Source organism: Haliotis rubra, unplaced genomic scaffold (assembly GCF_003918875.1).
Source record: "Haliotis rubra isolate DU_JTF1 unplaced genomic scaffold, ASM391887v1 Scf38, whole genome shotgun sequence".
Lineage (NCBI taxonomy): Eukaryota > Metazoa > Mollusca > Gastropoda > Lepetellida > Haliotidae > Haliotis > Haliotis rubra.
Window position 1 is genome coordinate 3221444 of NW_025767057.1, and position 24290 is coordinate 3245733.

Here is a 24290-nt window from a genome sequence, read left to right on the forward strand (position 1 = left end):
GCATCAGGATACAATTGTATTGCACCCATATTTCAGGGATATGTTTCGTATCGTCACCTCACCATATCAGTACACCTGTACTGTCAACCTAATTTCACTTTCCTCAGTTTGTTGCTAGTGCTGTTTGAACAAAACAAAAATGTTTACAGTTTTATTCAGTTCCAATTCACAGCAAAATTAAGAAGTGGTTTAGAACACTAGCTCACAAAAGCCTCTTACCTGAAGGGACTACCATCATTGACATTTTACTTGTCTTCTGCACAATGAAGCAGTGACGGGCTAGCAGTCTTGCAGGACAAATAAACCATGATAATGGCTGTTTTGTATTGCTTTTGTCATGGTAGGAGGGACTGACCTTCTTTAAATAATGGGCGGGTAATCCTCAGGGACAGAAAAATTGTGTGTAGTTATTTTCACTTAATAATTCACATTTTAAGTGCATAGTAAATAGCATATAAAATATATATCATTGAAAAAAAATGAAAGAATTTGCTACTTGCATAAAGCATCTAAAATAGATATTAAAGTTGAAGTATATTGTTTCATTTTTCAAAAGAAGTCATCTCTGTTCTAGCAAATAAAACCTTCTCAGTACACCTGAAAGAAACCATCTCTTTTCTAACAAGTAAAACCACCTCAGTACACCCAAAAGAAACCATCTATTTTCTAACAAGTAAAACCACCTCAGTACACCCAAAAGAAACCATCTCTTTTCTAACAAGTAAAACCACCTCAGTACACCCAAAAGAAGCCATCTATTTTCTAACAAGTAAAACCATCTCAGTACACCCGAAAGAAGCCATCTCTTTTCTAACAAGTAAAACCACCTCAGTACACCCGAAAGAAGCCATCTCTTTTCTAACAAGTAAAACCACCTCAGTACACCCAAAAGAAACCATCTCTTTTCTAACAAGTAAAACCACCTCAATACACCCGAAAGAAGCCATCTCTTTTCTAACAATTAAAACCATCACAGTACACCCCAAAAGAAGCCATCACTTTTCAAAAATGTAAAACCAACTAAGTGAAACCAGTTCAATAAAACCAAATAAACACATGTGAAACCATCTCACTACAACTGGGTGAAACCATCTCACTACAACTGGGTGAAACCATCTCATTACAACTGAGTCAAACCATCTCAGTACAACTGAAAGAAACCATCTCTACAACTGGGTGAAACCTAACAACTTGGTGAACCATCTCACCATCTTAGTGAAACCATCTCACTACAAGAAGAAGCCATCTCACTACAACAAGTAAAACCATCTCAGTACAACTGAAAGAAACCATCTCTTTACTAACAAGGTAAAACCATCTCACCTCAGTACACCCCAAAACAACTGGGTGAAATCACTTCACAAAAATGTAAAACCAACTCAGAACAACCAAGTGAAACCAGTTCAATAAAACCAAATAAACACATGTGAAACCATCTCACTACAACTGAGTGAAACCATCTCACTACAACTGGGTGAAACCATCTCACTACAACTGAGTGAAACCATCTCACTACAACTGAGTGAAACCATCTCACTACAACTGGGTGAAAAACCAGTGAAACCATCACTACAACTGAGTGAAACCATCTCACTACAACTGAGTGAAACCATCTCACTACAACTGGGTGAAACCATCTCAATACAATATGTGAAACCATCTCAATACAATATGTGAAACCATCTCACTACAAGCAAGTAAAGCTACCCTAGTGTAACAAGATAAATTGTCTCTGTGAAACCACCTCAGTTCAACCAAGTGTCAATCTGTATTTAAGCAAAGAATCACACCTTTTATATCAAATGAAAGTTTCTCAATATAAATAGTGAAATCAGGCCAGCTATTAGCCTCACACTGATTATCAACTTGGTTCCCAAGATACACGGCCAAAACACTGCAGAGACAAGAAATATGCTACAAATGCAATATGCAACAAACCTTTCAAATGTTTTTTCCCCAAATAGTATGATGTTAATACGATTCGTCATACAGACGTCATAAAATATTTTCCTCTCGAAAAATCATGTTCGAGTTGAAAAAATGATTCGACTTGCAAAAGGAAATCCTATGTGAGTGAGAGTTCTTGTATACCTCTTGACATGCAGACCTAGTAAATTGAATGAAGCTATGCCAAGTTTGTGATAGTCTTTGCCCAACTGACGGAATGAGCAGCCCCAGTAATTATGGTATGGCCAGCATAATGAACTCCTAGCAACATTGTAACAGTGCCAGCTCAATGAACAGGAATCTGTGGTGAATCCTGCCACCGGCGACATACATGACTCAGTGAAACAACAGACGCAAGCTGGAACAGCTTATGACCTTGAACCTCCAGCAAGCACAATTCATGACTCGGTTGGGTCTATTGCCACTGAATGTTCCAGGTAAACACCATACCCTTCTCACTGGGTAACTCTGTGGCAGCAGGAAGATCTGTCATAGTCCAGTCAGAGGAAGGATGATTTACCATTGTGTTGTGTGTTGTGGAGTTGTACTGTGTAATATATTTTATATTTACTAATGTGGATGCTGAGGATGTAAGGAGATCCACTATGGTATACTGAGCTATTCATGTTAGAAACATTGATTTTAACATGGACAGTATTACATATTTTGTAAGAAACTGATTGCCTTCAGTGTCGGAACAACTTGAGCTTGTCACGTTTGAGTCCAGGGGAAAGTAATCAATATATCTCTCCAACACAACACCAGTTATCTCCCTTGGCTCCTCCACTAGCAGGGGGAGGTCTGGGGCACATTATACAGTCCTGTGTTTGTGAAGGTGATGAAAATAAAAACTGTGATCTAAAAATCTCACATGAGTAAGTAATACTGTGAAAAAGCTGAACCTTTGCAGAGATGAATGTAGCATTTCTTGATAGCTTGTATTGGATTAGAGGTAGTAGAAATGGGTAATTCATGTAAAACATGTTGTGTACAGATGAATCATCTCAGAGGCGAAGGTCTGTCCCAACAGAAAGGATGGAGAAGGAAAAAGGTTGGTACTGGAAATATTTTTACCATAATCGACATTAGATTAGAATTTCAAATTTTACATTGTATGTATGTTGATTGTGAAGGCTTTAGATACTTTCTTTGTGGTTCATGATTTGCTACCATAAAACACAAGACTCCTAACATTTTACAAAATGTAAGCAACAAAAACCCTGTCCACATCCATAAGAAAAGCTGGATTGATTTCAATTGTGATTATATAATGAGCATGTGTTTGTTTGTGTCTTCGTATGTTGAGTGCCATACTCAGTGGTCTGTAACTAATCCATTCAAAGTGATGTTTTGAAAGTTAAAAAGGTGAAATGCCAGCTTGTATTTCTTGTTGTCCTGGAAACGCTGATAAATGTGATCTGTCAACTGTGGCTAATGGCAGTGATGTATCTGTTTGTTCAGTTTCTGATGTTGTTTGAGTGAGTGAGTGTGTTTGGTTTTATGCCGCTTTTAGCAATATTCCAGCAATATCACAGCGGAGGACTACAGAAATGGGCTTCATACATTGTACCCCTGTGGGGATTCGAAATCGGGACTTCGGCGTGACGAGTGAACGCTTTAAGCACAAAACTACCCCACCGCCCTGATGTTGTTTGACGTTAGTGTAACATCTAGGAGTACACCAGAACAAGATGTTCAGATTTTCACTGTATTGAAAATGTCAGCAGTTTTTAATCTGATATTTCTTAAATGAAACCAGTCACTATGAATTTGTAGGATTGGATCAAGATACTTTTGTTTAATACACATTATAGTCTGTTTGCAGTGAAAACGTACCGATGAATGTCAGTTTAAATCAAAAGGTAAAGCAAATAAAGTGAAATTAAGACTGTGAATCCTCATGATTTTACCTTGCCAATTGAACATTTAAATCTCAGAATAAAAGTTGTTTAACAAATGATCATAGTCTCGCATGGCTATTATTGGTTTGTATTACAAGGGTGTATGCACATCAAATGAAACACCGAAAACGACAAGGGTTGTTATAAGTTAACGGTCTTCACGTACCGCACGTGCATTTGTTTCACTGTTCCAACTACTGCGCTTACCCCATTATAATGCAAACCAGCGATTTGAATCTATGATCGTTTGTTAAACAACTTTTATCCTAATTTAAATGTTCGATTGGCAAGGTAAAATTATGAGGATTCGCAATCTTAATTTCACTTTATTTGATTTACTTTTTTGTTTAAAGTGAAATTCATTGGTACGTTTTCACTGCAAACAACCTATATATGATATTTTTAAGGACACATGCTGCACTGTTTTCAGTACTGATTTTCAAAGTTACAGGCAATTCTAGTGTCCTGATGTGATTGTTATGTATTGATAATGGGTGAAGTTACGGATTACATTGTTGCTAAACAGAGACTGAGTCTCCCAGCACCAGTGGGAGCGGACAGAGCAACATCAGGACGCGTCTCTCCACGGGGACACTGCACATGAACGGAACCCAAACATTCAAGGATATCAGGATGCTCCAGGGCTCTGATGATTCCAATGACAGCCAAAAGATGGCACCTGCCAGAGGTAAGTCAGAGAACAGAGAAGGGTACTGAGTTTCATACTTACATCATATGATTAATTTCTAAATGAATTTTGTGCTGAGAAACACAAGATTACAATAGATGTGCAACAATAAGTTATCAGGGCATCCTTTCACAATGTTAAAGAATGGGAGTTAAGGTTAACCTTAGTAAAGATTGCTTCATGAAAGGAGCCCCAGGGATACGTCTAGGATTCTAAACTGACAGCAATGGAAAAAGTCATTTTTTTCTTTCAAAGTTGTTTTTTCTTTAAACTTCATTTTGTTTTGAATTCAATACCTCTTTTGATCCTTACCTCAAACAGAGCCAGAAAATCCGTCACACAGACAGGCAGACAGACAGCTGAAGCTATATGAGCGCGACAATCTTGAATGTGGTTGTTAATTCTGATTCACTGATTTCAATATTTTCCTCACCAGCTGCAGTCTTGACTTCAGATTCTCCTGCATCTCATGGCCGGAAACGGTCGTCTGCTGCAAGTGAAATGGCACAGTTGCCACCGAAGAGAAGGAAGATTGGCCACAATGATGGAACTGGAGAGGTAATGGCAACAGTACTCTAAACAAACCCATGCCTTGTCTTGACACATTGTAGGAAACCAGATGGTGCAGTGATGTATATCAGTAATGTAACTCATATTTAGTCTGCACAAGGTTGATTTGTTGTGTCTGTCTAAACAACTGTCTCTTTCCAGGGTAACAAGAATGACTACTTCTGCTGGGTTTGCCACAAGGAAGGGACCTTCATCTGCTGTGAGTTGTGTCCACGAGTCTTCCACAAGAAGTGTCTGGACATGGTCAGCGATGTTCCCAGGGACTGGGTGTGTCCTGAATGTGAGGTAGGTTGCTCTGGAAGTGTTTCCTAAATGTGAGATATGTAGTACTACCATTGTTTCCGAAGTGTGAGATATGAACTACTGTCATTGTTTCCTAAGTGTGAGATGTGTAGAACTATCATTGTTTCTTAAGTGTGAGATATGTAGTACTATCATATTCCTAAGTGTGAGATATGTAGTACTATCAGATTCCTAAGTATGAAATGTGTAGTACTATCATTCTTTCTTAAGTGTGAGACGTGTAGTACTATCATTGTTTCCTAAGTGTGAGACGTGTAGTACTATCATTGTTTCTTAATTGTGAGACGTGTAGTACTATCATTGTTTCCTAAGTGTGAGACATGTAGTACTATCATTGTTTCTTAAGTGTGAGATGTGTAGTACTATCATTGTTTCCTAAGTGTGAGATGTGTAGTACTATCATTGTTTCCTAAGTGTGATATGTAGTACTATCATTGTTTCTAAGTGTGAGACGTGTAGTACTATCATTGTTTCCTAAGTGTGAGACGTGTAGTACTATCATTGTTTCCTAAAGTGTGAGAGCGTGTGTAGTACTATCATTGTTTCCTAAGTGTGAGATGTGTAGTACTATCATTGTTTCCTAAGTATGAGATATGTAGTACTATCATTGTTTCCTAAGTGTGAGATGTGTAGTACTATCATTGTTTCCTAAGTGTGAGACGTGTAGTACTATCATTGTTTCCTAAGTGTGAGATGTGTAGTACTATCATTGTTTCCTAAGTATGAGATGTGTAGTACTATCATTGTTTCCTAAGTGTGTAGACGTACTATCATTGTTTCCTGTGAGAGTACTATCATTGTTTCCTAAGTGTGAGATATGTAGTACTATCATTGTTTCCTAAGTGTGAGACGTGTAGTACTATCATTGTTTCCTAAGTATGAGATATGTAGTTCTATCATTGTTTCCTAAGTATGAGATGTGTAGTACTATCATTGTTTCCTAAGTATGAGATGTGTAGTACTATCATTGTTTCCTAAGTGTGAGATGTGTAGTACTATCATTGTTTCCTAAGTGTGAGATGTGTAGTACTATCATTGTTTCCTAAGTGTGAGACGTGTAGTACTATCATTGTTTCCTAAGTGTGAGATGTGTAGTACTATCATTGTTTCCTAAAGTGTGAGACGTGTAGTACTATCATTGTTTCCTAAGTGTGAGATGTGTAGTACTATCATTGTTTCCTAAGTGTGAGACGTGTAGTACTATCATTGTTTCCTAAGTGTGAGACGTGTAGTACTATCATTGTTTCCTAAGTATGAGATGTGTAGTACTATCATTGTTTCTTAAGTGTGAGATGTGTAGTACTATCATTGTTTCTTAAGTGTGAGATGTGTAGTACTATCATTGTTTCTTAAGAGTGAGATGCATGGAACCCTTAGGAATGCATTATCTCACTTTTTAAGTTTCTTTTACACTGGTAGGTGTTTGTAACTCCATCAGTCAACAACACTGCATGTTTTCTTCATTCCAGAAAATCTTGCGAGCTGAGTGTACCGACTCCCGGTCACACGCCATGGCGATGATCACCGTGGAAACATTGTGTTTTCTGCTCAAGTTTGCTCTGGAAAGGATGAAACATGGCGGGGTAACATGTTAAGAAAAACCTCAGACAATCTGAAAGAATAGTCAGAAACAAATTCAAGGATTACAACACTCTGAAAGTTTCCTTATATTGTTTGATTTAGTTTTCATGCTTTCATCCCAATGAGGAACCAAGATAGAAAATCAGTTTCAGTTAGATTGTCCAACTTGTGAAATATTTGTTTGAAGCATGGGGCATTGCAAGTTTAAACCCCTGATGGAATAGACATAAGTTTTGCATAAAGTCTCCAATATCTTACCCCATACATGTTTGTATATCTTGGCCCATATAACAGTGCTATGTCTACACCTTGTTACTGTGGAGATTTGTCATCTAATGGTTACTCTCTTACAGTCTGACCCGTTCATGAAGGCTGTCGATCCTGCCTCTGTGCCTCTCTACAGTGACTATGTCTTCCATCCCATGGATCTTGGCATCCTGGAGAAGGTCAGTGTTGTGCTAGAGCTGTCTGTTGGGACCCCAGGGTATTGTGGGTTGTCAGTGTTGTACTAGAGCTGTCTGTTGGGATTCTAGGGTATTGTGGGATGTCAGTGTTGTGCCAGAGCTGTCTGTTGGGATACCAGGGTATTGTGGGTTGTCAGTGTTGTGCTGGAGCTGTCTGTTGGGATTCTAGGGTATTGTGGGTTGTCAGTGTTGTGCCAGAGCTGTCTGTTGGGATTCTAGGGTATTGTGGGTTGTCAGTGTTGTGCTAGAGCTGTCTGTTGGGATTCTTGGGTATTGTGGGTTGTCAGTGTTGTGCCAGAGCTGTCTGTTGGGATTCTAGGGTATTGTGGGTTGTCAGTGTTGTGCTGGAGCTGTCTGTTGGGATTCTAGGGTATTGAGGGTTGTCAGTGTTGTGCTAGAGCTGTCTGTTGGGATTCTAGGGATTGTGGGTTGTCAGTGTTGTGCTAGAGCTGTCTGTTGGGATTTAGGGTATTGTGGGTTGTCAGTGTTGTGCTAGAGCTGTCTGTTGGGATTCTAGGGTATTGTGGGTTGTCAGTGTTGTGCTGGGAGCTGTCTGTTGGGATTCTAGGGTATTGTGGGTTGTCAGTGTTGTGCCAGAGCTGTCTGTTGGGATTCTAGGGTATTGTGGGTTGTCAGTGTTGTGCCAGAGCTGTCTGTTGGGATTCTAGGGTATTGTGGGTTGTCAGTGTTGTGCTAGAGCTGTCTGTTGGGATTCTAGGGTATTGTGGGTTGTCAGTGTTGTGCCAGAGCTGTCTGTTGGGATTCTAGGGTATTGTGGGTTGTCAGTGTTGTGCTAGAGCTGTCTGTTGGGATTCTAGGGTATTGTGGGTTGTCAGTGTTGTGCCAGAGCTGTCTGTTGGGATACCAGGGTGTTGTGGGTTGTCAGTGTTGTGCTAGAGCTGTCTGTTGGGATTCTAGGGTATTGTGGGTTGTCAGTGTTGTGCCAGAGCTGTCTGTTGGGATTCTAGGGTATTGTGGGTTGTCAGTGTTGTGCTAGAGCTGTCTGTTGGGATTCTAGGGTATTGTGGGTTGTCAGTGTTGTGCCAGAGCTGTCTGTTGGGATTCTAGGGTATTGTGGGTTGTCAGTGTTGTGCTAGAGCTGTCTGTTGGGATTCTAGGGTATTGTGGGTTGTCAGTGTCTGTGGGATTCTGTGCCAGAGCCGATTCTGTGTTGTGGGTTGTCAGTGATTCCAGAGCTGTCTGTTGGGATTCTAGGGTATTGTGGGTTGTCAGTGTTGTGCTAGAGCTGTCTGTTGGGATTCTAGGGTATTGTGGGTTGTCAGTGTTGTGCCAGAGCTGTCTGTTGGGATTCTAGGGTATTGTGGGTTGTCAGTGTTGTGCCAGAGCTGTCTGTTGGGATTCTAGGGTATTGTGGGTTGTCAGTGTTGTGCTAGAGTTGTCTGATGGGATACCAGGGTATTGTGGGTTGTCAGTGTTGTGCTAGAGCTGTCTGTTGGGATTCTAGGGTATTGTGGGTTGTCAGTGTTGTGCTAGAGCTGTCTGTTGGGATTCTAGGGTATTGTGGGTTGTCAGTGTTGTGCCAGAGCTCTATGTTGGGATTCTAGGGTATTGTGGGTTGTCAGTGTTGTGCCAGGGTTGCCTGATGAGATCTCATGGTTTTGTGGGTTGTCAGTGTTGTGCCAGAGCTGTCTGGGATCCCAAGGTAATGTGGATTATTGCTGATTCAAGCATTGATAATATTCATGTATATACTACATCTGAAGCCATATTTCCTCATGATAAGTGACAGTTAATTAATTGTCCCAAACCATTGTTTAGATGCAAGTACATATGGTACTTGGTTTTGCTTGTTCAGACTTTGAGGATGGTTTTGTGTCTGTATGAGATGAGTGTTGACGCTCAAAGTATACACTGATATTCTATTTCAGAACATCAAGAAGAAGATGTATGGGTGCACCGAGGCCTTCATGGCAGATGCCAAGTGGATTCTACACAACTGTATTGTCTTCAATGGATGTGAGCTTCTACCAACTGACAATCCCTTTAAATAATGTCCTGTTTGTTGGATTTCAAATGAAATTAAGATGTATGGAATCTACTTTGAAACCCTTAATTTGTGCAACCATAATTCTTTATGCCAGCTATCTTTCAGTGGCAAGACTGACCTTCCACGTGAATTGTATCTTATAAACATAAGCCTTTTCAGTTACAGTGTGGGATAAATAGTTGGTTAACTTTGTTGCAGTACACAACAAGCTGACAGCTGCTGCCAAGACTATTATCAAGATCTGCAGGCATGAGGTGAGTGTCTCCTGCATCTTGTGGTCTGTTTCCCCAAGACTCCACTGTCCTTACAGTTTCAGGTCTCAATACAAAATGTCATTGTTCATCACTCACAAGTTAACCACACCCATGAAAATATTCAACTTTCATTGGTAATCTGATGTTTCAAATCTCAGTAACTACCACTAATTGAAACAGTTTGGTTGATGATTGCATCTTTTCATATCTGTTCAGCAAAAAAAGTAGTGTTTCAATTTTTTTTCCAATGAAAATCAAACTGGATGTTTTTTGTCTCATATTGTAGTGTTTTGTGGATTAGAAGTAGATCTTGCAAGGCTAGCTTTTGTTTACATTTCAGGGCACTGTGTTTAATTATTTGACCTAAAAGCTTTATATTTGCTTCAACATGCAAATTATCTAAATAGTTCTTCCTTGATGAGACAACATGTGTATCTCCTTGTTGCTCCATGTCATTGTCCAGAAGCCATTGCAGGTGAAATCAGATGAAAAAAGACAGAAATGTTCAGCATGTATTCAATAAATGTGTTAGGATATGAAATGAATATAGCATTCCTACAATGTTGCAAATGTTCAGGTAAGTCTTGTCTGTAATTTACTTGTGTACGTTCTGATGAATAATGTGACTTTTGCTTCAGATGAGTGAGATTGAAGTGTGCCCCGACTGCTACCTGAACTCCTGTGTCAAGAGAAACGATGAGTGGTTCTGTGAACCCTGTGTGAGTATTTCTCTGTGGGATACAGCTGGAATCTGATATGTAAAAGCCAAAACAGAAACTTTGGAGTGAAATATGGACATCTATGCTTAGGTTTTGCAGCTGGTGTTTTTGTTCACAATGTATTCAGTTTATGATGTAGTTTTCTTTTAAGACATGAAGACTTCACTTTATCACATATTGATCCTAAATTGATCCCTAGCAACCAGTTTTGATGGTAAGAACCAACATAATAGATGGGGTGGTCAGGCTCATGATGTTATGGAGTGCATGTCATTGGACTTAGAGGAGTTGGATTGATGTTGAAATATCAGGTCTCAGGTCAAGACTTGAGTAGTTAAGCTCTACCATCATATAGCTGGAATATTGCTTCATTAAACAACAAAGAAACTTGACATTATTATTTCAGAGGGAACCCCACCCACTAGTATGGGCCAAACTCAAGGGATACCCCTTCTGGCCTGCCAAGGTGAGAGATTCTTGAATTATCCAGTCTCATCTTAACTCCAGCACCACAGTTCTGTTTCCATGGGTCATCCTGTGAAATAAAGGGTTTTTTTAAATATGAATAGCTTGTGTGGAAAAGAAATATGTTGTTGACTGACATTTGAGAAGTAGATAAGATAACCAGCAAATCATGCTGCAATTGTGATGGTAACAGAAAGACGATGTCCTTAACAATAAAATCCTGTTAACCTACAATGAAAGTGGAGAATTATTCTAAAAAATATCTTAGGTATGGTTTATGTTGAACTAAGCATCTTTCTCTGTGTTGGTCCATACAGTCAAAATACAAGTCACATCAACAAAGTCATAACATTAGTTTTACTTATAATAGCATGAATTGGAAAATGTTCAATTCCAATTTTGGAATTTGTTCTGACATTTGCAGCAGATTTACAGGCAGAATATCAGCCCCCTAGCAGTCTAACAGTAAATCCCTGTTACCGTATATAACATAAGTTACCCATATGGGTGATCAACTTTGAGATTGATACATATGGCCATCTCTTGTCCACAGGCCCTGCGTGAACAGGATGGACTGGTCGATGTTAGATTCTTCGGGGCCCATGATCGGTCCTGGGTGCCTCCGTCACAGGTGTTTATGTTGTCAGAGGACATCCCCACACCAATGAGGAACAAACGGCAAGCAGGCTTCGACAATGCCATGGAAGAAACAAACACACATATTGAAAAACTGAGGTGAGAGTCTCACAGCAACTTGAGAGGGTTGCCGAAGTGGTAAACATTTTAGACGTGCAGCACATCAGGCTTTCATCTCTGATCCTGCCAACATGCAGTGATAAAACTGAGATACTGTGTAAAGCATAATTTTAAAAAAAATCATTCACTGATTTACTTTATAGAAAACTTTACACTTTTCAGGTAAGGCAGGCAGTGAAATTAGGCACAAGTGACTGATACTGTAAAATTATTGCTTTGTGGTATCTTTCTTTCTTGTGCCCCTGACCCGCGAAGGTCTGGGTTAGAATGAACCTTCAGCAACCCATGCTTGTCGTAAGAGGTGACTAACGGGATTGGGTGGTCAGGCTCGCTGGCTTGGTTGACACATGTGATCGGTTCCCACTCGATGCTCATGCTGTTGATCACTGGATTGTCGACTTGATTATTTACAGACCGCCACCACATAGCTGGAATATTGCTGAGTGTGGCGTAAAACTAACCTCACTCACTCACTCTTGTGCCCCTGCAAATCAGACAAGAATACCACTGAGTTTTTATCCCCCCAATGCTTTTTGCAGGGGGTATTAAAATACCGTCCGTCCGTCTGTGCGTCCGTGTACATTTGTTTTTTCTCCGGAGCATAACTCTAAAACCGTTCAGTATTTCTTCACCACACTTGGCACATAGATAGATCTGGTGGCCTACTGGTGCCTTTTGGTAGTTTTGGATTTCTGAATAAAATATTTTTTGCGTTTCCATGGCAACAAGTTTGACTTAGACTGAAATTGGTGGTAGTACTCTTTTCCGGAGCAGAACTCTAAAACCGTTCAATGTTTCTTCACCAAACTTGGCACATAGATAGATCTGGTGGTGAACTGGTGCCTTTTGGTAGTTTTGGATTTCTGAATATAATATTTTTGTGTTTCCATGGCAACATGTTTGACAGACTGAAATTGATTGTAGTGTTCTTATCCGGAGCAGAACTTTAAAACCGTTCACTGTTTCTTCACCAAACGTGGTACATAGATAGGTCTGGTGGTGTACTGGTGCCTTTTGGTAGTTTTGGATTTCTGAATAAAGTGTTTTGGGCGTTTCCATGGCAACAAGTTTCACTTTGACTGAAATTGGCGGTAGTACTCTTTTCCGGAGCAGAACTTTAAAACTGTTCACTGTTTCATCACCAAATTTCATACATAGGTAGGTCTAGTGGTGAACTGGTGCCTTTTGCTAGTTTTGGATTTCTGGATAAAATATTTTTGCATTTCCATGGCAACAAGTTTGACTTCAACTGAATTTGGTGGTAGTGCTCCTTTCTGGAGCAGAACTTTGAAACCTTTCAGTACTCTTTCCACTAAGCTAAATTTCATACATAGGTAGGTCTAAACATTTGACTTTTAATCATAATTTTTGGCGTATTCAATGGAAGAGTATTTTAGCTTCAACTGAATTTGGGGATAGTGACTTTAACTTCTTGTTAGAATTTGTCAGCACTATACCAGCTCTATGCTTGTAGGTTTCAACAAACAGGTAAATGTCTGAGACTTGTTTCACATTTGGGCTTTCCTCGCACATTACACTGACACTCCCATGATATATGACCCATGAAGGTCCGGGTTAGACTATTGATCTTTAACAACACATGCTTGTCGTAAGAGGCGACTAACGGGATCGGGTGGTCAGGCTCGCTGACTTGGTTGACACATGTCATCGTATCCCAGTTGCGCAGATCGATGCTCATGCTGTTGATCACTGGATTGTCTAGTCCACTCGATAATGTACAGACCACCGTCATATAGCTGGAATATTGCTGAGTGTGGCATAAATCTAAACTCACTCACTCACTCACTCACTCCACGATATAACTGGAATGCTGTTGCAATAGGCATTAAATCCAACTCACTAAGTGTCACATTTTTCAGAGAAAGATTTGGGACCTATGAGTACGCACCATTCCGCACACCCTATGACAAGACAAGAACATACTCACCTTTGAAGAAAAAGGAGGATATACTGACATATCCTAAGAAAGTGATTAAATATCCTGCAATAACTCACACTTCGAAGTTCCCCAAAACATCTCATTCTTTCAATGTCATGAAGCGAAAAGACAATTGATCCCAAGTCGTCTGTAACAAAGACTGCCTCAGCTGTCAGACTTAAATACAACAGTATCATCACAACCAGAAAGGCTGCCTCTCTCACAGTAACAACAAAGGGTAAAGGTTTGTCACAAAAGACAGACGATAGTGCAAGGAGTCCAGATTTACCTCCCTTTGTAGATCCTGTTGTGATGAGAAAGACAAATGAGAATGTGTACAAGACTGCCGAGCGTGTGGGAGGGAAGGTAAGACTTGAGGAGGATTCTAAGGGAGCTGATGAAAGGACTGATAAATCAAGTATTGATACAAGTATTGGCAAGGACAGTGCCCAGGGTTGAAGAAACTACTGATGTTTCTGTGTTAGGAAGTGGCAGTTCCGACAGTGACAATGTCAATGTCGTGGAGGACAAAGTGCTTGATAGTTCTGAAAGTGAGTCAGCATCTCCAGTGAAAGAGGTCAGTGTTCAGGAGAGTGTGTATAAGCCTGAAGCCAAACCCAGTGAGGATAGGGGTAAGTCTGAAACTAAGCCCATTGAGGATAGGGGTAAGTCTGAAACTAAGCCCATTGAGGATGAGGTGTTATGAGCCTGATGAAGAGTCAGCAGTGTTTCATAGAAAGACTGATGCTGAAGAGGAGAGAACACAAGAACAGTCATCAACAGAGGTAAAGCAAAAGCTGGTTGAAAATGAACAAACTGAGGAAGATCCAAAGGGGGCAGTGACAGATCCAAGAGATACTGAGAATGACCTCAAAGAGACAGAGAAAGAACCTGTACAAACAGATGAAGAATGTGAACAGACATTGAACAATGTTGAGCAGTTTTCAAAATTAAGAGCAGCATTAATTGACTCCAATGGTAAAAGAGATCCTGTCTCTTCTGATGGGAGGCAGACGCCAAGTGATTCTGCCGATGAGGATGTTGTGTATACAGCCAAAGATGGTAAAGTCAGTGAGTGTGTGAGAGGCATTGATTCCAAAAGTAAAATGGATGTGTCAAAAGAAAAGGATAGATCAAAAACAAGTGCTCAAGAAAAGTGTTCAGAAAATGTTTCTTTGAAAGATGACAGCAATAAAGAGGCTCTAGAAACAGAGACAGTCTCTGATGATGAGTTCCAACCTTCTCTGGTAATGGAGGTTGACTCAGGGGATGAAGACAGTGTGACAGAATTCAGTGAATCAGACAGTCAATCCCCTAAAACTATTGTGTGTACAAAGAGTGCATCTCCTGAACCTACCTCAGTTTCTCCCAAAGCTAAAGTGCAGTCAAGTATGGTTTCCTTTCCTCGTAAAGTCAGTGCTGACAAAGCAGCTGGGCCCGTGGTGGTGCAGAGCTTCCTAAAGACCATTGCCCCAAAGCCATCGAATCTTTCATCATCTGTGCTCATTCCTGCTCAGTCTTTGATCAAGGACAATTCCCTGACAATTAGTGCAAAGCCATTAACCAAGAAACCAGCTAAGACAGGTGATTCTTTACCCGATACTAGACCTCGAAGCTCACCCCTGCCTGAAGACACTATGAAGGTGGCGCTATTCTCCAGTGGGAAGAAGAAAAAATCTGAGGAAATTTCAGAGAAAAACATTCCAGATGTTGAAGAAATTCAAGAGTACGTGTCACAATATGGTAGAGTTTGACTGCTAGGAGAATGAGATATCATTAAGCTGCTTGAATGCAGTTTTGGATGATAAATTTTTATCTCCCGATGATGAACATGGAAACTCCATAGCTCTATTTTGAATCTGATTTAACTGATATGGTGTTTGGTATTAACTGAAAAACAGTCATGTTTAAGATAAACTGAGTGGAATTCAGATTATGGATGTGGTCACTTCCCAAAGGAATCAATGGTCTTGGATGGATCCAATTTATTACCATAATGTTAGAGTAATATCACTCTCAAGCAAATCTAGTTTTTGCAAACTTAATAGAGTGCCTTCAATGTTTTGGTATTGTTGATGTGGAGCCCTGTTCTATGTAAAAATCCCAGTCTAACTTTCATTATTATTTAGAGTTTTTAATTTTAAGCCATTACAAATTAAGTGACTTCCTTAAGTTGCATTTAGAAGCTGATATGATGAAGTGGAACACTTTTTATGGATAGACAACTTCTTTGTTGCAGTAGTAGTTGCAAATTAAGTGGTATGCTGGATGCCTACAGTATGTAGTTTGGTTCCCTTGTGTCAGAGCAAATAGAATTGATGTGCCTGTGCTTATTTATTCTCATTTTAAAGTATACTGTGTGTTCGTTCATATATGAGCAAAACAGACATTGATTCAGCAAGTAATATCAATTTACTATAGTGCCCGATAACCATGATGACTAAAAAGTTCAGGTCCTCCCAGAACAAGTCTATAATCAGCATTCATCTTGTATTTGTTAGTGATGATGAATCCTCTAACTCCAAACATCAAACTCAGGACATTGTGAAGAAGTACAAGGACAAGGTAGGTGTTGATGCCACCATAGGGGCGAACTGTACCCCTCTGATGAGTGTAAATTGGCACGGCTCCCATGTCTGAAAGCTATGAATATGCAATGCCATTTAGAAAGAGGTCAGCTTATGTTATATTTGGGACTGCACTTTCTCAGTAACAGACAGATTCTTGTACTTGTATTTGTCCCATGCTGAATTCGAACCCACACTCTCAGAGTGAGGCACCTAACTTAGTAAGTGTAATTCCAAATCATAACAATTGTGGTGCGTAACATCAGTATTTTACAACATCAAATACCATGCATTCCTCATCTGCATTAAAACAGATGTTGTCTTGTTTGAGTGCGTAAGCTCATGATATGTGTCTTGTATGTGCAAGACAGTGGGGTAGCCTAGTGATGATATTACTGGAATATTGCTAATAGGGGCATAAAACCACACTCACTCACTCACTCATGTACGTGCAGAGTCGGGCACACGAGCACTGTGGGTTTGTGGGTTTCACCATGGTGACAATGTCTGATACATGTATCACTTTGCCCTTTCCTCCAACATCAACCTGACATGCCATGATATAACTGGGCATTATAACTCACTCACTCACACGTCTGGTATTGTGGCACTACATTGCCTGCCCTTTCCTCCAACATCAACCTGACTCACACGTCTGGTATGGCACTACATTGCCTGCCCTTTCCTCCAACATCAACCTGACATGCCATGATATAACTGGGCATTATAAACTCTGGTATTGTGGCATTACATTGCCTGCCCTTTCCTCCAACATCAACCTGACATGCCATGATATAACTGGGCATTATCACTCACTCACTCACACGTCTGGTATTGTGGCACTACATTGCCTGCCCTTTCCTCCAACATCAACCTGACATGCCATGATATAACTGGGCATTATAACTCACTCACTCACTCACACGTCTGGTATTGTGGCACAACATTGCCTGCCCTTTCCTCCCACAACAACCTGACATGCCATGATATAACTGGGCATTATAACTCACTCACACGTCTGGTATTGTGGCACTACATTGCCCAGCACCTTCTGTATGTTATAATATTGCCACACAGGTGTGGATCAGGTTATATCACATGGTAATATCATACAATGTACTATGAATTATGTATAATATACACCAGCAGAGACATGTGCAGGTGCGTTCTTGAAAGTCACATTGGTAATATCTCGGTCAATATGCAACATTCTGGAATGGTTGTATGGGTGATGAGTTTGAAGTAGTTTTAAGGTTATATGGTCTGAAATAAGTACTTGTAGTAAGATGTGTTTTGCCTCTTATAAATACATTTTCTGTGTTATGTCCAAGAGGTCCATCTTACACCTGGTGATATTGCCAATGTGGTTCTAGATTTCCCCCTGTACAAAAGGTGGCTTTATAACCAGGATGTATTGTATGTCATGTTTTAATGGTACAGTCACTCGACTCATATTCTGTTTTGACAGCTGCTTAATGCCATCAAGACCTCACTGGATGACATGTGCACAGACATAGTGAAGAATGCCATCCCGGTAAGTACTGCTGCACTGTCCAGACCCATCCACCCCAAAAAATGTTCCACCATTAATATCAGCACTAATTCAGACACGCATTCCACAAAAACAATGTCAAAGCACGACCTGTGGTCAATGTTCTTGCAAACATTTTGCTATGAAGTTTTAATGTGATTTCAGGTTAATGTTTTATGTATCAACACATCTAAAATCTTTATTGGATTATTTTTACCCACAAACTAAAACACACACATATACCCTCAACCTGACACTTTTACAGAGCCTTAGCTTTGAACCCCAAACCTGAATACACACCCACATCTACCCTTCACACCCACATGCACACCCACACCCACCCAAATTGCTTATCACACCCACATGCATGGCTTATGCACACACCCACCCCACATGGCGGCTTATGCACACCCACCCACCCACATGGCTTATGCACCACCACCCACCCACACACCCACCCACATGCACACCCACACCCACCCACATGGCTTATGCACACCCACACCCACCCACATGGCTTATGCACACCCACACCCACCCACATGGCTTATGCACACCCACACCCTCAAGTTGAAGCTCACTAGGCACCCTCCCCTTCCATACACCACCTGTGTCCCACTAGTGTCACAGCCATATCCATATCCATATCGTCATCCTCATCTACAACCTCCATCCTCATCCAGTCAACCCATAGCCCCTACACCCAACATTCCATGACTCACAGCCTTATGTCCACTGACAACCACAATGACATCACACATCCACAACAATACCCTCATTTGACAAACAAACTCACACAGACACACACCAAAACACTCACACTCCAACACAACCATGCCAACACCCACCCACACACATGCACACACATCCACCCTCCTGCATTCAGTGTGTACATTATGTGTCTGTTTGTTGTCCAGGAGACCAGCACCAGCAACAAGCACTATCAGCAGGAGCTGGAGAAGCTGCGCTGGATCCACCTGCAGGAGGTGGCCGAGCTCAAACACAACTTCAGTGAGTTACCTTGTCTCCAAACTCTCAGCCTTGTAAATACCTGCACACCCATCAACGTTTTTCTCAGTCCTCCTTTTGTTCAGCTGTACATGTGTGACCTAATTTTGTCATCTTTATAGGTTTAGTGATAAGAACCCAATGCTTCGAATACATCTCCAGTGCTTATCATAACAACCAGAAGATCACACATTAATCTTTAGCTGTATCACATTCCACTGACAAGGGTTAAGGGTGTTTGAAAGTGGCATTGACATTTGCCAGTGAAACTTTGCTTGAACTAAAACAAAGTTCTCATAAATAAATGTTAATTTTACAAAAGCAAGCACTATAAAAAGCTTAAGTCTGGGGAGAAACATCTATTTATTGAAATGGTTTCCTGCTGATGTTCTGCTCTTGGGATTACAGTATAGGTTGGGTATATGAATTAGCACAGCTCTTGTAGGTTTCTGCAGCAAGGTGTCGCCTTATGTTCGGAGTGAAGGACTCACACCACTGATCTGCATGGCCCAGATTGGAGAATTCACATGGCGCTGTGATGTTGAGTGATGGATTGTGTGTTGCAGAGTTGACGGTGATGGAGATGCGGGCGTGCTGGGATGCAGAAAAGCAGCGCCTGTTCAAGGACATCAGCAAGCTGTGCGAGAAGGAGAAAAACAAGGCAATTGCCGAGATCAAGAAGAAACAATGGGTCAGTCAACAACAATGATAAGAATCTGGCACTGTGTTATGTTGTGTTTATGCTGTCATTAAATCATGTGGGCAAGGTAGGCATGTTTTAATCATTTTGCTAATCATGCCAAAGATATGGTTCAAGTCCCATCATTGTGAAACCCTTGGTATTTGCTATCATGAAATGGTCCCAAGGTCCCATCTGCACTGGACAATGTTTCTGATGAAGATTTGTTCTCCAGCTTAATGTACCCAATGTGGCAAGAAGGGCTGAGGCTAGATACTGTTATTGATGCTAGAAATGACAAAACTTTGTGGATGATCAACTTCTTTAATTTGACAATGGCGATGTTTCAGTATAGATTCTTATATTGTTTTCAAGCATCCAGTCAACATTGGCAAAAGTTTATGATCCATAAAGTTTTGTCATCTCTATGCCACCAACTTCTAGAATGCTACTCAAACACACACAAAATGTTACTGATGCTGTTGTGTTCTCCTCCCCAGTGTGCCCAGTGTGCCCAGTGTGGCAAGGAGGTCTTAGCCTAGATGGTGTTACTGATGCTGTTGTGTTCTCCTCCCCAGTGTGGCAAGGAGGCCTTAGCCTAGATGGTGTTATTGATGTTGTTGTGTTCTCCTCCCCAGTGTGCCCAGTGTGGCAAGGAGGTCTTAGCCTAGATAGTGTTATTGATGCTGTTGTGTTCTCCTCCCCAGTGTGGCAAGGAGGCCTTAGCCTAGATGGTGTTTTTGATGCTGTTGCATTCTCAGCCCAGTGTGCCCAGTGTGGCAAGGAGGCCTTAGCCTAGATAGTGTTATTGATGCTGTTGTGTTCTCCTCCCAGTGTGCCCAGTGTGGCAAGGAGGCCTTAGCCTAGATGGTGTTATTGATGCTGTTGTGTTCTCCTCCCCAGTGTGCCCAGTGTGGCAAGGAGGCCTTAGCCTAGATAGTGTTATTGATGCTGTTGCATTGCATTCTCAGCCCAGTGTGCCCAGTGTGGCAAGGAGGCCTTAGCCTAGATAGTGTTATTGATGCTGTTGTGTTCTCCTCCCCAGTGTGCCCAGTGTGGCAAGGAGGCCTTAGCCTAGATGGTGTTTTGATGCTGTTGTGTTCTCCTCCCCAGTGTGGCAAGGAGGCCTTAGCCTAGATAGTGTTATTGATGCTGTTGTGTTCTCCTCCCCAGTGTGCCCAGTGTGGCAAGGAGGCCTTAGCCTAGATAGTGTTATTGATGCTGTTGTGTTCTCCTCCCCAGTGTGCCCAGTGTGGCAAGGAGGCCTTAGCCTAGATAGTGTTATTGATGTTGTTGTGTTCTCCTCCCCAGTGTGGCAAGGAGGCCTTAGCCTAGATAGTGTTATTGATGCTGTTGTGTTCTCCTCCCCAGTGTGCCCAGTGTGGCAAGGAGGCCTTAGCCTAGATAGTGTTATTGATGCTGTTGTGTTCTCCTCCCCAGTGTGGCAAGGAGGCCTTAGCCTAGATAGTGTTATTGATGCTGTTGTGTTCTCCTCCCCAGTGTGCCCAGTGTGGCAAGGAGGCGATCTACTACTGCTGCTGGAACACCAGCTACTGCACATACGAATGTCAACAGTCCGACTGGCCAGAACACATGCCCAGCTGCATGCAGACTCTTGCAGCCAGTCAGGAACAGGAGAAGGCGGAGCCATCAAAGCCCAGCAGTAACGCCAGTAATACAGGCGCCAAGGAAGATAGTAACAAGAAAGGCTCACCTCCTGCCAAACAGTCAACAGAATGGTCTGAGAAGGAGGAGGCTATTCAGGTATTGATGATGATGATGGTGATGATGGGTTTTTGTGTCTTCTTTGCATTACCACTCACTATGCCATTCTAGCCTGCCCCTTCATAATCAAACATGATACTCGACGTAATGATGCATGTCGGATGTCATTGCCTGGCACAGTCTCCTTCAGTACTACCAACTCTGTAGCACCCCATGGTTTGCAGTAGCTTCACTCGGAAACATAACGTTTAACTTTTTCGATTGAAAAAATGTCCCAGCTTGATGCACAATTTAACAGCGACACAGTTTGATTATATCACAAAACTGATGTCTACAATTGTCTTCTACTACTTCTATCTATAGTTGTACTAGCTTGTCACACGGAAGACATATGGGTACAATGTGTGAAGCCAGGGTATTGCTGGAATATTGCTAAAAGCGGCATTAAATGTTACTCACTCATGCTACGGTTTGTTTGTTGTTTGGTACATTAATGATGCAAATCACCCCCAACAGACCCAGAGGACATTTAACCTGGCCCCACCCTCCACTGCAGCGGCATCCACCACTTCCACCTCCAGCCCTCAGACCGTGAGTAGAGTCACATGACCATCTGTAGCATTAACAGAGCTAAAACGAATTGCACATCTATAAATCTGTATTGTACGAAACACTAGCATCCAGCGAGCCAGATCTGTAACAACTTTATACGGTAGTATGAACACTGGCATCTGTTGAGAAGGTTCTATAACAAACATATTGTATAAACCACTAGCATCCAGCGAGCCAGATCTGTAACAACTTTATACTGTAGTATGAACACTGGCATCTATTGAGAAGGTTCTATAACAAACATATTGTATAAACCACTAGCATCCAGCGAGCCAGATCTGTAACAACTGTGTGCTGACCAGATTGATGCTAGTTTCCAGAGACCCTAACATGACATTCTGTCTGCAGGGGGCCTGGCGGAACCGAGCTCGGGATAACCTGGAGCAGGTGCTGCGACGTCAGGAGGAGCCCCACCCCTCCCAGCCAGTCCAGTTCATGCCCCCCCAGCTCATCCCAGGACAACCCTCACAGGTATGTCAGGTGCTCCTACCTGGAGCCCTGTGGGTTTGTGGTTCAAACAAATATAAAAACCTATCTATGTATATTATTAATTTCATATTGAGAATGGTGTTTTATCGAAGAAGGGAACAGATATAATCAGTTTCATTATTTTGTAATCAGAATTCCTTTGACATGAGAGATAGGCCATTATTAACTGCTTATCTTTGACAAGTCACTATCTTGGTATCATAGGTTTTTGAGATATGTTGTCACACTAAGAGAAAATATTGAAAACCTGGCCATTTGAAATTAACATAAAATAATTAAAATTTGTTTTCCTCAACCTCAATTACAGAAAAACACCTAAAGAACAAAATATCAGTCAGCTAAGTTCAAAAAGTCTAAAACAGACCTTAGTGTGAATCATTTAACCATATTGTATTACATCATGTCCCAATGTTTACAGTCTGCAGGTCAGCCAGACAATGTGTCCTTCCTCCAAGGGGGGACAACCCATGTCTATCCAGTACATCCAGCAAGTCCCTAACAGTGGTGGCCCTCAGGGATCCCAGACAGTGCATCTTCCCCCATCCTCGGTGCCCAACTTCCAGCCCCCACCGCAGGTGAATGTGTGCTTCGTATCATTGCAATGAGCTGTTTGTTTTAGCCTTGTTGTTAAAGCATTTGCTCATCATGCCAAAGGCCCGGGTTCAGTTCCCCACGTGGGTATATTATGTGTTCTGCTCCTCAGATATGATTGGACCTCATTGGCGGATCGGGGGGGGGGGGTGTTTGGTGTTTGCACCCCCCTTTTGAAAAATGACTTCAGATCACATTGAAGATGTTTTCTTGCGTTGGCGGAGCCAATGGGGGTTCAGGGGGGTTTGAGCCTCCTGAACACACACACACCCCACCACCCCTTTCAAAATTCCTGGATCCACCCATGGACCTGCAAAACTGAAATTTATAAAATTGTTTACATCAATAATGACCTTACACCATTTTGTTTTCAATCAAACAATCCATATTGCTCCTCCTCCTGAACTGACATGGCTGTGTTTCCTTTCTCCAGGTTCGTCTTCAGGGTTTCCACCTTCCACAGAGCCAGGCACCTGTTTTGCAGAGTGGAGCTTTAGTCCAGAACAACCCCGGAGTCTACCCCATGCTGCGGCAACACCATCAGTCCCAGCTGTCCAGCCCTGCAGGGAACTACCTGCCCCGCAATCAGATCTTCCTGGCCCCCAACGTGCAAATGCAGCGTGCCCCCTCAAACATGGGGGCACAAATGCAGCCTTTCCAGATAAATATGGGTCGACTGCCACACCAGACGTGATAATGGTCAAGTGTTTCTCACATAATGACATAAGTCTCAAATACTACTGACCAGTCACATCAAGTGTTACGACACAAGTCCTTCGACACAAGTCCTCAAGTGTTTGACCAGAGACATGTTGCTGTTATGACACAAGCCTTAAATGTTCCTGACTCAAGTCACATCAAGTGTAATGACACCAAGTCCTCAAGTGATTCTGACAACACTCATGACAGACAAACTTCACTTAAACCACTTCACCATGGTAACTTGTTTTTCCATGTAACTTGTGATCATTGCAAAACTGCTGAGGGATCCAGGACTGGAAACGACAAACTTGGTGACAGACGTGTTGGTGTGGGACGTCTTCATACCAGCAAGGATCAATATGTTGTGTGGATCGAGTTCATATATACCAAAGATGACAATGTTCACTTAATACAGGGTAGCTGAGGTTGATTTCTTGCAAGGAATGTTTTCTAGATGTAATTCCATTTGTTGAACTTTGTTTGAGCATGATGCTTTACTTTTTCTCAGTTATGAGTGTCTGGCAAAGGACCAATGACAAGCCATCGTTTATTTAGACACTATGGGGGTTTTTCTACCATGACAGAGTGTAATTTAGGTTTACTTTCCACTGAATAGAAATGAATACACATCATATCTTGTGATGGGGCCACAGTTGGCCTCATCATCAAAGCACCACAATTCGCTGTGCAGAGTTGCATCCCCTTGGCGTGCTAGAAATCTGCATTTGTTGGTTTGAATCCATGTTCACCATGGTAATGTGTCTGGGTTTGTCTGCACCAAACTCATGTTT

General features: G+C 41.6%; 1 protein-coding gene across 1 annotated transcript; it reads left to right on the forward strand.

Annotated features, from left to right (window-relative positions):
• The first annotated feature begins 2302 nt into the window (after nt 1-2302).
• Nucleotides 2303-23365, forward strand: LOC124286256 (protein kinase C-binding protein 1-like). Its single transcript, XM_046722602.1, has 24 exons — nt 2303-2384; nt 2942-2998; nt 4375-4536; nt 4973-5094; nt 5248-5391; nt 6879-6992; nt 7344-7436; nt 9344-9431; nt 9661-9716; nt 10355-10435; nt 10842-10901; nt 11454-11635; nt 13537-13730; nt 13897-13961; nt 14171-15321; nt 16097-16160; nt 17631-17696; nt 18611-18704; nt 19268-19392; nt 20881-21144; nt 21622-21696; nt 22066-22188; nt 22625-22781; nt 23231-23365. Exons 1-23 carry the CDS (start codon nt 2318-2320, stop codon nt 22703-22705), a joined length of 3528 nt encoding a protein of 1175 aa, XP_046578558.1. The 5' UTR covers nt 2303-2317; the 3' UTR covers nt 22706-22781; nt 23231-23365.
• Nucleotides 23366-24290: the final 925 nt, after the last annotated feature.